This window comes from Pipistrellus kuhlii, unplaced genomic scaffold, assembly GCF_014108245.1.
Source record: "Pipistrellus kuhlii isolate mPipKuh1 unplaced genomic scaffold, mPipKuh1.p scaffold_m20_p_11, whole genome shotgun sequence".
Classification (NCBI taxonomy): Eukaryota; Metazoa; Chordata; class Mammalia; order Chiroptera; family Vespertilionidae; genus Pipistrellus; species Pipistrellus kuhlii.
The window spans coordinates 25,981,811-25,996,312 of NW_023425416.1; the positions used below are offsets into that span (position 1 = coordinate 25,981,811).

General features: G+C 54.5%; 1 protein-coding gene across 1 annotated transcript; it reads right to left on the reverse strand.

Annotated features, from left to right (window-relative positions):
- Positions 1-8,894: 8,894 nt before the first annotated feature.
- Positions 8,895-10,363, reverse strand: SOX14 (SRY-box transcription factor 14). The gene has a single exon (XM_036430516.2). The coding sequence runs from the start codon at positions 10,096-10,098 to the stop codon at positions 9,376-9,378; it is 723 nt and encodes a 240-aa protein (XP_036286409.1). The 5' UTR covers positions 10,099-10,363; the 3' UTR covers positions 8,895-9,375.
- Positions 10,364-14,502: the final 4,139 nt, after the last annotated feature.

Here is a 14,502-nt window from a genome sequence, read left to right on the forward strand (position 1 = left end):
TCAACCATCTGCATAGGAGCTAAGGTTGTTTACTTGACAGTAGAATGACCTCCTGGTTCCAGTCCACTCTACCTTATAAGTTAGCCACAAACACTGCTATTGCTGTGCGATACACTTTGAGTTTCGCCAAGTCAGTGATAACAAGGCAGAAGTGCCACAGCAACTGATAGGTAGTCATTTGTATTTACACCTTGTTTGTGCTCACATAAGCTAAGGGTGTAACCCAAATACATAAATGGCTCATTAAAAACCATGCGCATAATTAGATAGAGAAAAGTTCAGCTCACCTCTTCTACAGATGACACACCTTCAGGCCTTCAGCTTTTTCTTCTTCTCAATTTCATTCTCAAAGACAACTCAAAGTAAGCAGATCTTTCCTATTAGGTGTAAGCATCACAGGCACTCCAGAGAACCCAGGAGGGAAAAGGCAATGGTAAACAGAAATTCTACAATGTCTTCCAGTGCCCCCTCATTAGCTGATTTATATCATAAACACTCCCAATAGTCTATAGAGTTTGAGGTAAGAAATGTACATGAGACATTTCTACTTCTGACCAAACTGTTACACTTTGGGCTTCATACTCAATTTGTTTGATTAAAACTTAAATGAGTGAGAAAATGCATTACCACAGTGTAAGGGAGACCAGGAAGAAACCAAAATGACAAAGAATGATGCTGATAATTGATCAAGATGAAAGAAATTTCTGATTTGACAGTAGTGTTCATGTTTTATAAAGGAAAATTAAATATGAAGAGGAGAAAAAATAAGAAAGGAAAATAAATTAGTGTCCATTCTAGAGAAGCTCCAGCCTGTGGGAATGCATTTTCTGTGTTTTTTTTGTTTTGTTTTTGTTTTTGTTTTTTTACTTGTGGAAACCATCACCAGATGTTGATGGTGGATCTTGTCCTTAGTCTGTAGATCTCCAATCATCCATTTGGATGACATTAAAACCAGAGGCTGACACCTCATCACCCCTTTATTTGGGTAAATATGAAAAAAGTATCTTTCATTCTAGTCAGTCATCCTTTTATTTCAAGAAAAATAAAACATATTCTTAAGTATGGTAATCTTCTCCATTTGGAAGTCCCCACATAACAGCACTTCTCATTTCTTACTTGATATTTGTATACCACACAATTTTTTAGACTTGCCAACTTTTAACACAAAAGACCTGATACGGTTCATACCTTGACTGATCAGAAAATCCTGAGGGAAATTCAAACTTGTTCATACCCATAACAGTTATTTGAATGAAACAATGCATTATTGACCCACCATCTGACTATACATAAGGATTTCCTCTTTGGTACATTTCTGTGTTACAGAAAGGTTTTCAACTGCATACATATTTTACAGAAAAAAAATAATTTCATATCCTCCGCATATAATCTTTTAGGTACGCTATGTGTGCTCAGACTGAAAGGTGAATATGGTTAAAATTTTGCCCTGAAATCATAATGTTAAATTATCAGAGATACTTAAAAAACAACAAACCCTTTCTTCTTTATTCACCTTTACCCATTTCATCTCCATCTCAGATTATTTTAGAGAAAGAAAACTTCATTGCATATTCTAGCAAAGTGTATTGGTAGGAGACGGTTTAACAGAGCCGGAGAGAATGTGCAAGGAGTGAGAAAGTGAGTTGATGGATGGATGGTTAAATGAATATAAATGAACTGACACCTTTACAGGGAAATAACATTTCTTTTCTTTTTTTATTCTATAGATCAGTGGGTTTTGTATCTGTAATTCTTTCATATCAGCAAAGAGGAAATAAACTCTCATGTAAATCATTTTCCCCCCATCTGGAGCATATTAAAACCATGCCTTTTTTTTTTTTTTTCCTTTTAAGCAGACTCCTTTTTCCCTATTTGCTTATCAGTTCATCCACCATTACATTTTAAATGAAATTGCAAGACCTCCGTCCCTCCCCCAAATTTCAGCCTGATGTGGGAAAGTGGGAAGCAGACTTTTCTTGCTTTAGAATAGTGACCTAGATTCAATTACAGATAGATCCAGAAGAGAGAAGTGACACCTCACAATTTTCTTAGAAGTCTTGCAAAAATTAGAAATCTCAAAACAATACTTAATGGAAAAATATCTGTTTATTTTCCTATTCTTCCTGTCTTACTTTTTCTCTGCCTTAATTGCATTACTTTGGTCCATTTAATTGTTCCTGCTATAACACCACAGTTGGTTTCCCATGGGATATTTACAGTCATAAAAACAGGCAATTTCAAGGAAATTTCTGAATTTGATTTTTGAGAGAGAGTATCTATAATACATACAGAGTGTGGACAATCCTGCAAATGGAACCCAAACAGATGAAAAATAATGGCATAAAAGGCATATTTTTTCTTACGTCCTTTTTTTTGAAAAGGCAAACATTACAAACGCACACCGATGACAATTGCATTGTTGACAAAACATGGAACAGAAAAACAAAACAGGGACACATATATTTTCCGCCCCCCCCCACTCCAATTGCTGTGGGAAAATGTGGTCAAAGACATAGAAAGAGGGGAGAATCCTGTGATTCTGCTTATTGACTTTTATCACTCAAGTAAGCATATAAATGACCTGAACGGGTGGCTTGGTATATTAAATTAAAAAAGAAGAACAATGATTCTCTCTCCCTTTCCCTCCCTCTCTGATCTCAGGCTGAAAGGAGCCTAGGAGAGATAAGGAAGATGGGATTCGGTCCGCGCTGCCCAGCTCGGTCCTGCTTATCCCGGGGCTGGGAGGCTGTGGCTTCCCAGGCAGCATGTCCATCTGGGGCTCACAGCTCAGCGGTCCCCTGCGTGGGCACACTCCCCACTACCTCCTCTGCTCCCCAAACAAACAAACAAACAAAAAGCAAAACATTGGCCGTCCCAAGACCAAGGCGCTTGGGAAGATACGAGGGCGAGGAGGGCGAGGCCGGCTGCGGTGGGCAGGAGAGGACACCTCAACCCTCCCCGCGGCGCAGGAAGAGGGCAGAAGTGGGCTCGGGTCTACGCGGGCATCCAAAATGACAAAGACATGCAAGCCGAACACAAGTCCGGGATGAGGTACTGAAAGCAGAGCGGTGGTATCGCCTTAGCTCTCCAACACCTCTGATGGGCGGATTTCCCCCAGTAGATTATTTCACAGCTTGGGAAACGGAGCTGCGCTGGGCGCTGGGCGCTGGGCGCTGCCCTGGGGACCTGGGTGCGCGCCCGGCCCTACAGAGGGTCCCCTGGGCCGCGAGGGTCAGCGCAGCCGGTTCCCGGTTCCCGGTTCCAGGCCCCGGAGGAGCCGGCGGAGGATTGTTTCATTTCAAAGTGAAAATCTGCAGGCTTTGGGAAACGATATTCAAAAAAGTATATAATCTCCATATGCCGCTCAATGGAGGATCCTCCTAATTTACAGCGGCAGATAAGGCTGGAGGGTGTAATAAAAAATCTGAAGCCCTCCCTCCCCTCCCCCGCGCCGCCGCCGCCGCCTCCTCGGAATTGCACCTTGGGCAGCGGAGCAGAATCCGGAATGTGAACTTCTGCCGACATATGTTTCCCGCAGATAAGTAAACAATCTGGACGTGAAATGGAAATGGTAATTAATGCAGTAATGCTGTTACACCTCGAGTGTGCAAATCCCATTGACTCGCCGCGCCACAGGGGGTGCGGGGCGGACGGGGACCGGCGGCGGCGAGCGCCCGGGCCGCGGGCTCCCTCCCTCCTTCCCCGCTCCCGCCTCCCCCGGTCCCCGGGCGGGGTGGGCGCCGGGAAGCCGCCGGGGCTTGGCCCTGCTGCTTCGGAAAGTCGGGAGCTGCCGGGCGGCTCTTGGGATCCCTGGTCTCCGCTCTCCGTTTGCCAGGCCGGTGCGCCGCGCTCCCAGCGCGGGCCTCCCATCCCCTTTCCCTCCTCCTCTGCGCGGCTCTAGCGCCCGCAGGACCCCGGGGTTCGGAGCTGAACCCGGGCCCGAGGCACCAGGAGAGGCTGAGCTCCCTGTAGGGAGCAGCTAGCGGGCGGCGGTGCCCACGGGGGCCTCTTGGTTGGAGGTCCACCCTAGAGCGCAGGGTCCATCGGGTCTGATGTTCAGTTTCCTCCCTGCTCTCCACCCGGCCAGCGGGCTGAGCTTTTCTGAGGTCCCTTCCACCCCTGCCCCAAAGGCATGGATGCCATTTGAATTGCTTCTCTTCCCGGCCCGAGAAGGAAAAAGTTCGGGACGGTGACTGGCCGCCAGAGTAGCGCAACTTCTTCGTTTTGGAGGAAAGAAAACTTGCCAACTCCTTCCTGTCTCTGTCCGGCTTGGGCACCTGGTCTCTTCCCCAAATACGACCAAACTTGGGGCCTCTGGGGGTGGGTGTGTGTGTGTGTCGGAGTGGTACCCAGCGCTGGGATTTGAGAGAGAGAGGATGGAGAATCTGTGGAGGCCGCCCAAGAATGTCCTGGGCTGTGGCCTTTCCTGCGCCCGGAGAGCTGGGCTCTCACCACCTGTCCCCAGGGAGTGGCCAGGGGTCCTCGGGTAACGGCTCAGCCAGACTCAGGGCCCAGGGCTGGGCGAGGAGGGAGGGGGTGTGGTGCCCTCCCCAGTGCCAGGACAAACACTATGGAGCCGCAGTGGGCACAGGAGCGCATATCCAGGCTTAGGAGGGGGCGACCTTCAGTCTCCGGTTTTGTCGACACCTTAGAATTTCTAGTGGCCCTCCTGCGCCCCCAATTTCATTATTTTTTTTAAAAAAATATTCTGCAGCGGCTCAGTGCCAACGGGTCTTGTCCCAGGACAAGGCTCCTTCCCATGGCACCAAGAAAACCAGCCAGAGTAGCACTCCCAGAGCTGGGTCCAGGGGGGACCCTGAGGCCGGGGCAAGACCAGAGGCTGGGAGGGCGCGCCCAGCGGGGGAGGCCGAGAGCACCCACCTTGGCGTCTCCTGCACCCAAATCTCCTGGGCCCCTCCCGCCCCCGTCTTTCTTCCTCTCTCAGACTCCTACACACGCACAACCCACTCAGCAAATAAAGAGATGAGTGTTCTTAACGGGAATCTTGTGAATTACGTGATATTCAAATTCAAATGATTTGAAATTCATTGTCCGCCTGAACAATGGTTACAAGGCCTGAGCTGGGAAGGAGCCGCAGGAAGGGAGAGTCCTCCAGGGCAGTGCTGGCACCGCTGCTTGCCAAGTTTCTCAGGCCCTGGCAATCCCAGATCTCCAGAGAAGCTGCTGGCGGGAGAAGGAGCCGTTTCCCCAGACAGAGCGATGCAATGGGAGTCCCTGGGTCTGCCCTGACGGAAACGCCACCCTGCTTTCGGGGACTGGCGGTTTCAGGAGGGTATCTAGATCCTGTTTTAAAACATGGGTGTTCAGGGGCTCAGATGTCAGTCACTCACACCTCAGTACGATTTAGTCTCCACTGCTGGCATCCCCTCTACCCAGTTAACAGTTCGAAGGACGTTGGTGTGTCCGTGGAAAAACCAGGGCACGGGAAGAAAATCAAAGGTTTCTGGAGTGGGACCCAGAGCTTGGGAGGGGCATGAGGGACCGCAGAGGCTCTGCAGGACAGGCCAGGAGCCGAACGGGGCCAAAGACCCCCCATCTCCAGCAGGTGTGGCCAGCGTGCCCCCCCACACACAGCCGACGGTTTAAGAAAGAAAACCTAACCAAAACCCAAACAACTCTGCCCCTGCCAGCGCTGCCCGCTGCCACCCTGAGCACCGTGTGGGTTAGGTCTCCTGGTCCTAGGACGCATCCTGGAAAGGAGAGTCGGGAGCAAGCGTGGCCCGTATTTGGGTTAAAAAAAAAAAAAGTTAAACCCTTGAAGCAACCGCACCGGGAAGGGAGAGGTCCCGGCTCTCCAAGCTGCCCCTGCTCCAGGGAGATGCAGGCTGCGGGCAGAGGTCCGGGGCCTCTGGCTGCGGGGCCTGGGGAAGGACAGAGGGATGGGCAGAGCCGCCTCCTGCAGGGTCTCCGGCGGGAGTTCGCGTCCTCCCGACCGCGCCACGCCCGCCCGTCGAGGGGCCTCCCGGTGGCTCTGCGCTCGGGAGAAGCGGCTCTCCTGGGCTCCCGGCGGGCGGGCGGGGCGCTCCTCTCCCTATAGGTTTGCTTTAATGATTTTCTTGAAAGAAAGAGACAGTTGTGAGCAAACAGGTTTGACAGGGACTGCTCCCCCCACTCCCCCTGTACACACACACCCCCCGGGGGATTCCTTTTTGTCTGCGCCTGACTTCAAAGTCAGTAATAGGCCCCTGTCATGGGCTTGACTGGCAGGATTTGGGCTGTGGGTTAGGGCGAGTCTCGGCCGCGCACCTCGGCAGAGGCTCTGCGGACTCCGGTCCCCCGGGCGCAGGAGGCTGGGCTGAGATAGGCCCGGGGTGGGGGGTGAGGCTGGGGCCAGGACCGAGTAAGACAGAAGGCCAGACAGAGCCCGCCTGAGAAGGAAGGAGATGAGGGGTGCTAGACAGACACGCCCCAAGCCAAGCCAGACCTCCGCTGGGCGCCCTGCTCCGTGCCGGCGGGAAAGAACTCTCAGATGCCCAATCCATTCGCGGGCACACAAACGTCCTTTCCGACCGAGCACAGGCACAAGCTAGGACCCTGCTTTCCGTTCTCCAGCTTCCCCGGCCGCCCAAAGCCTCCCCCATAGGACGGACCCGCCTGGTGCCCTTCCCAGCCTAAGCCTGCGCCTGTCTCGGAGTTGCAGGTGGGGTGCCCCGTGGGGCCATGCGTTCGGGGTTCCTCCCCGGCTGGAGCACCCTGTGCATCCGGGGCGCTGCAGCGCCGGGCTGTGCGGGAGACACCCAGACCCCAGGACGCCTCATCTTGGGAGATGTTCAGGGACACTGAGCTATGAGGGCGTTCAGGGCGGCTGACAGCACTGTCAGTTGGGGTTACATCAGACAGCCAAACCACTGTGGCGCCCCCCGCCCCGGGCCTCCTGGCTCTTCCTAGAGGGCGGGAGGAGGGGCCTTCCCTCAGCTCCCGGGGCTCCCCCAGACTGGACGGCCACCAGAGGCAAGTCACTTCCTAATTGTCTCGGTTTGTAAGAGGGTTTTGTGATGCTAAGTAAGCGTGGCGCTGCCTGCCCGGCCGCCCCCCGCCCCCCGCAGGTCCCCCGACCCGCCTTTGTTTACCTTCTCCTGATCGCTCATTTATTTATCTATCTATTATTTATAGGCGTCCCCTCCCATTCGGCGCCCGTGTATGTTAATTGTGTTATACCATTTAATTCTAACATCGGTCTCCAAAGGGCTCTTAATGAGAAAAGCATACACAACACGGATCACTTTGCTATTCAGCTCAGCCAGATGGACAACCGCTAACTTTTTTTTTTTTTTTTTAATAATGAAATCCTCCCTTTGACAAAGGGGCTCGCATGAATAGGTTCCAAATAACACCTCAAACACTTCTAATTGTTTCGAGGACAATATGCTAATCCGTGGGTTTGGCTTTGGTGTCTGTTGACAACGTTTCCCGTGCACTTGCAGCCCTTTGGCTCCTTTGGAAAAGGCAGAGCCAAGCGCACAAATCCCTCAGCGGCAGCAGAAAGCGCCAGCCACTAGGATGCCCCCTACCCCCAGCCATACCTATCAAAGCCAGTGAGTAAAGTACCGGACCTACAGAAACCCTGTGCAGGGCTTTGGGGATGAGACCAGGCAGGAGAAGATGGGTGCTGGGGTGGAGGATAGAGCCCTTTGGTTTGGAGAATAAGTTCCAAAGAGTTGAGCTGAAGGTGTCCGAAGGTCCTTTCTCCCACAAAACAGCAATGTTCAAGCTAACATTCACCCAGTGGGGAAAGAAAGAGGTTCTTGTCCTTGTTTGTTAAACACAGAGGCTGTGAGTTTGTCACTCTAGCCTCCCTTTTTCCTTTGCTCCCATCCCGTGGGGTCTTAGTAAAAAAGTCTTTTATTTTTTTAACTTAGGAACAGTACAGAGTCCCAAACCCCCAGAATAACCAGCAGCAGCATGATTTTTAAACACCTTAATATATATATATGGAGAGAAACAAGGACAAGAACCTCTTTCTTTCCCCTCATTGCTGTATTGTGGGAGAAAGGACCTTCGGATGCCTTCAGCACAACTCTTTGGAACTTAATATATATGTGAATGTTTTCCACCAGTCTTCCTAATCATTTAACTTAAACACCTACTGCAGGATGCAGGTGCTCCATGCGCAACTGGTTCCCGGTAGATTCGCGTTTCTCTCCATTCCTTTGGAGTTTGATTTTAAAAAAAGGAAAATGCACCCAGATCTCAGAGGTCTGTCTGGACCAGCCTTGGTCTTAGCTCATTTGCTCCTTGAAGTGGTCTGACCACTTTGTGAAGGTCCCAGGGAAGGAGTGATATCCTAGGGAACTATACCCTTGTCCCATCTCTAAAGGCAAAAAGGGGGCAAGATCCTGACAAATCGTAGACTCTAGTCCCCTTTGCCCCTGGCCTGAAGGCCACCATGCTGGGCCAGCGCAGGCCAGCCACCCGCTGCCACTGCTAGAGTTGCTCTACCCACTCTCAGCCTCCCAGTGACCAGCTCCCAGCCGGGACCTGGCCTCCTGACTTCCGATTTTATGCACATCAAAGCTTATTATTATTATTATTTTTTGGAATGACAGATTGTCTTTATTCAAAACATCTTTGTTCAACAAATGAACAGAATAAGGAGATGAAATCCTTCTAGGTACATTTCCAAGACATCATCAAAAACATTTACGACCATTTAGGATGTTTTTATTCTTTCCATTTTTGTTCACTTTCTACTTCCCGACTTCATAACCTGACATTCTGTCTAAAAGTAAACTTAGGTCTCTAGGAGCACTGCTTTATACAAAGTAAATAATCAGGTGGGTCCTTTTGTATTACCGTTAAAGAAGCAAACACGATCATAGCATGAGTTTTAAATAGAAATGTTTCCCTTCTGCAATTGAAAACTTTTAAGCCCATGGCACCTCGCTGTGTCTGATGACAAAACACAGAGCTAACTCTTTTCTGCAGGGCGCGAAAGAAAAAAAATATGCATATTCTAGATATAATACCAGGATCAGAGCGTTCTGGAGTCCAAAGCCCATCAGAGGAGAGAGAAGGGGACATAAATAGAGCAAACTGCCTACTTTTTTTTTTTTTTTTTTTTTTTTGTCCAAAGGGGGTACATGTGGAGGTTTGATCTGGGGCAGTTGGAGTAGGGACAACTGTACGGCGGTCATAATGTTCACAAGTTCCTGGCACCTGTCTGCGTCTTGGGTCCGGCAGGACGTCCCTACCATCCCCCTGGAAGAGAGAGGCAGAGTCTGGGGTAGGGTAGGGGGGCAGCGGGCAGGACTGGCCCCAAGGCGTTTGCAGGCCCCTGGCCAGGCGCGCAGATGGCAGGGTGTGCAAACCCCAATTCCAGGCCACCCTCCAGGTCTGGTGGGCCGGGCCGGGGGGTTACATGGCTGTGGCGTGGGCTGACGAATAAGGGTCTATGCCGGTCTTAGTCATGCCGGGGAAGAGGATGTAGGCGACCGGGGGCTGCAGGGTGGAGGCCGACCAGGCGGTACAGTTACAGGGCACCACGTAGCCCGGGTTGGTGGGGGACGGGTGCGTGTGCGTGTGCTGGCTGGGGCAGCTGAGGCTGCCGAAGGCGCCGTTCTGGTAGCCCAGGGTGGACGCGTAGGGCAGCGCGCTGGTGGCCAAGGTGTGGGGCACTTCGCCCATCTTCTGGATGGCGCTCGAGCTAAACTGCGCAGGGTCCAGCAGGGAGTAGGGCGCCGAGGCGGGCGGCAGGAAGGCCCGGGCCTTCTCGGGCGCGCTCAGGAGGCCGTCGGAGGCCCCCACGGGCAGGCCGGCCGCCTTGAGCGGGTCCGTGTCGCCCAGGTAGGGCAGGGGGAAGACATACCTGTCCTTCTTGAGCAGGTTCTTGGGCTTGCGCCGCGGCCGGTACTTGTAGTCGGGGTGCTCCTTCATGTGCTGGGCGCGCAGCCTCTTGGCCTCGTCGATGTACGGCCGCTTCTCTGCCTCGGACAGGAGCTTCCACTCGGCGCCCAGGCGCTTGCTGATCTCCGAGTTGTGCATCTTGGGGTTCTCCTGGGCCATTTTGCGCCGCTGGCCTCGGGACCACACCATGAAGGCGTTCATGGGCCGCTTGATGTGGTCTGAAGGTTTAGACATGGTCCCCGGAGGCGAGGCGAGGCGGGCGGGGGCGGGGAGGGCAGGGGTTCTTGCAGGCGAGCTGGGCGCGGCTGTCTGTCTGTCCGCCTGTCTGTGCGTCCCGAGCCGAGCCGGGACTCTGCGCTCCGCTCCCCTGGCCTCCGCACCGCAGAGGGGAAGCCAGAAAGAAGCGCTTAACCCCGCAAAGTTCAGCTGATCATGCCAGGCTGGCACCCAGGTGGGCCCCGGGGGGCGAGTGGGGACCGAAGGGGCGGGGGAGGAGAGGGTAGCGGGCCAGGATGCCGCCGGGGGTCCAAGCACCGGAGTCTCTGGGATCTGGTGGCCAGGGAATTTGTTGGAGAGAGCAGGACGCTCCTCCTTCCGCCCCCCTCTCCACCTTCGCCTTCTCTGCTTCTCTTCTCTCTGGGGTCTGCGGCCGCCAAGGCTCCCCCCTCCTCCCTCCCGTGGTGGCTTTTCCCGGAGCGGCTTCGCCTTAGCACAGGCACCTGGCTGGGACTGCGGGGAGGCTGGGGGACGCCAGCCAAAAGCAAGCGGCGAAGTTCAAAGGCGAGGTGGGCCGGGACCGCGCGCTCTGACATAAGCGCGGGGCGGCGACTCCCCAACCGGGGCTCCAATCAGCGGCGGCGCCGGCGGGGGGCGCACCTGCCGCCGGGGCCGGTGGGGGGAGGGGGCGCGGCCTGTGGGGGGGGGGGGAGAGGGGGGATAGGGGGGAGGCCCCGATGGGAAGGAGAAGACAGCCGCCAGCGCGCTGCTGGGGACTTGGGTTCCTTCCACATTGTTTCTGGCGCTTTCCACACATTCAACTCTTTATATATCTGTTTTCTTTTCCGCTTTGCAAAGGAGAGTGAGGGCTTCGGATACAAAGACCTTGGGAAGGGGGCAGCCCAAGGAACGAGCCCGGAGCGCAGGTTGATAAATAGGACGGCAGCCTTGTCACGAAATGCAAGGACAGCACTCTACCCCCCACCCTGCCCCCTTGTCAACATCCTTGGAAGAGGAAAAGAATCGATCAGACTCAGGTTTAAAAGCGAAATAAACTTTTCGCGCCGTATCCTCGGGCCGTCCTTGGGCTGCGTACTCACGGGGTGCCCCCCCAGGCCCTGCGGGAGGCGCCCGGAGAAGCCCGGGCCCCGGGCTAGCTGGGCGGTGCGCGCCCCGATGCCGCGGGGCGGCCGGGAGGCCCGCAGTGCGGAGGTTTCAGACCTGGCTGGTGAGCCCAGAAGAGCGCCGCGATCTGCTCCCCGCTTTCGTAGAGGGGGCGGGAATGGCATTTCCATCACGATTCCTATTGACGTTATTATTATTGTTATTAGGTTTTTTGTTTTTTTTAAACCTCCAACTTTCCCTCCTCATCTGCCCACCCCGGAAAGGCAGTCTGAAGGCCAGCAGGCGCCTCGCCGGAGGTGGGGCTTTCCCGTTGCCCCTTCTGCAGCGGCCCCGGAGCCCAGGCTCAGGCGGCATCCGCACTCCGGGCCGGTGTGTCCCCTGGGCGCCTCTGCCCACCCAGCAAGAACGAGAAACTCAACTCGTTTCTTGCAGTCAGATGAGCATTTTCGGGTAAAGAGGACGAAATAGCCTGCAGAGCAGACCCACGCGCCTGTTTCCTTTGAATAATTGCCTGCCCGATGTGAAATGCCCTGGGGGGAAATATTTATTAAATGGAAACCATTGTCCCAGGCCCAGCAGGACCTGCGCGTGTTCCGGGCTTATTGGCTTTCGCCTCGGCCTCTCTCGGGAGGGCCCACCAGAAATGTGCGCAGCTCCCCGGGCTCCAAGGGGTCGGACGTGGGGGGGGGGGGGGAACCAGGCAGAGAACTAGGAGGAGGGGAGAGAGGGTCTTTCTTTCGTATGCAGCGTGTCAGGTTTAGGGCGAAGGCTTTGCTTCTCCTTCCTACAGTTCCGCGTGGCATTTCTCACCCTTAGCTTGCCCTTCAGAGAGGTGCGCACTACTATGCCCATTTTACAGATGAAGAAACTGAGGCTGAGAAAGGCTAAGTGATTTGCAAAATGTGACTCTAGTGGGACGTGGTGGGGATGGGTGTACAGGATTTGAAAGTCCTAATTGTGTTCTACCCCACAGGGCACCACTTCAGGTGGATTTGCGGGTGCTGCAGTCAAACGTAGAACTCTCAAGGAGACCTATGGAGCAGTCTAAATCAGCCACGCAGATAAACCGCACGGAAAGGCTAATTGCCATGACCGTTTTTTGACTCACTGAGGCTCTGATGGGACCCTGACCTCCGTGACCATACACCTGGCGAGCAGGCGCTCGGGGTCTTTGCACTGCACTCAGCCCCCATCCTGCCCTCTACCCCTGTTTTCTCTGCGAATTTGATCTAGCTTGGGGTGTCAGGGAGTGGAAGCACTTTTCAGCCCAGTTCTGGGAGGGTTTCCAAGAGTCCAAGACAACCCTTACTCCGGTGGAACGAGTCTGCAGACCAAGCCCTGCTTTCAGAGCATGCAGATCTTGAGGATTTGGGGAAGGAATGACAGAAATACTCTGGTCTGTGGAGACCCAGCATCCAGCCGGGATCTACCAAGCCCTCACACCAGAACACTCAGGGAACACTAACCCCACCCACAGAGATTTGGGTTAGTGCAAACCACCCTCTTGGAAAGGGCTCCCAGAGGGGATTGCCCTGAGGCTGCTCAGACAGGTGGGCTTTCTTTCAGTCCCTCAATGCTCCCCCTCCTACTGCCCGGGCTTCTCTTCAATATCTCTGGCTCAGCCCTACTTCTCAATCCTAAAGTTTGGAGTAGATTGGTACCAAGGGCTTGGAATGGTGGGGTGGCACTGCCTGACCTCCCAGGGTTCCGGAGCCCCAGGGTGCTGGGTCAGGCTGCACTGGCCCTGACAGGCGCCACCATCCCCTGCACTTCTTGACCTTGAGACTTGAACTCAGTGCTGGGAGACGTCTCCTGGGTGAACAGCGCAGCCGCACACACGCCCCTTACACAGAGCTGCTTGGCCTCGGGTTTACTCAGGACTCCTTAGAGCTGGGCCTCACACAGGAGCTGCCATGATCCCGGGGCCTGACCTGGTGCTGTCTGCAGCCCAGACCTCTATCCTGCTCCTCCCTCTGAGCTCTGCCTCCCCCACGGGCCTAGGCTAAAGAGGAGACCCCTGGGGAGAAGCAACAGCTGTGGTCACCGCTGGAACAAGCCTTAGGACAGAGGTCGCCTACACATACCTCCTACTTTATCAACAGCAGGAAGCTAGGGCCTTTGGCCACTGGGCCACCCTCCAGGGCTGGGATGTTCCTGGGATAAGGCCTTTCGGCTTCTGCGATCTCCTACAGCAGTGTTTCCCAAACTTCTCTCATGATGAGAATCACCTGGTGGAGTTGTTAAAATACAGATTCCTGAATCCCAACTAAGTGCTAAACTAGAATTCGCGCACAGCCGCAGTGCGCAAGCCTTTATGCAAGTCTGGTCTCCAACCCACGTGTTTCCAATAGAAGTTGAGAGGTCACGAACTTAAAGGTCACCACCCCACGGGCTTCTCGCCCCGCCCACTCTCGCCAGCCCCCTCTAGATGCCCGCTCCTGGCTTTGGCTTCTGGGCCCTTGTAGCGCGCTCCCGCCCAACACCTGTGCGCACATCAGGTCTCTTAAAGGGAGGTTTCACCTTCGCTGGGGAGGCTTCCTTGATTCCCAGGCTGGGGTAAGACCCCTTTTAGGTTCTCACTCGCACAACCTCTCCTTCTCACGCCCTCTTCCCAGCCTCCAGTGGAGCCACGTCGCAGCCCGGGAGACTTCCAGCTTCTCCAAGGTGGTCGCTGCACGCTATTCATCTCCCAGTGCTCAGAGGCAGCACGACTCTGAGCACACAGAAGACGCCGGGTAGTGTCCGTCTGTTCAGGCTTAAACTTTTCCAACAGGCCTTTCTTTCCCTACCTCGTAGCTTTGGAGACAGGCCCCCAGATGCAGCCTGGTCAGAGCCAAGTGCGCACATCCCCGGCTGGCTACCAGGCCCGCAACCACCTGCCTGGCATCAGTGCTCCGCGCCCTCAGCCACCACCCGCTCCTCTCTAGTGGACAGAAGTCTCTGCTCCCAGGCCTTCAGGACGGAATGACAGCCCTCCGAGGAGAGGAAAGTGTGCCGACCTTGGCTTTCAGAACATGGCCGGGAGGTGGAGTGCAAGAGGGGACCTTGCCACGTGGGTCGCGCCCAGTGGTTTTTCGGAAGAGACCCAGAAATGACCTGCGTCCCGGCGGACGGAGGAGCTGGGCGCTCTCTGGACGCCCCTCCTCGGGGATTGGGATTCGGGATCCGGGGAGGACCTGAGCGAAGTTCCCAGTGCGGGTTTTCTAGAGCCTCGGCGGCGCGCAGCCAGCTTTAGCCCTGCGGTGCCTGTGAGCGCGCGGGGCACCCCGCTGTTCAGCTACCCGGGCGTCCATCCGG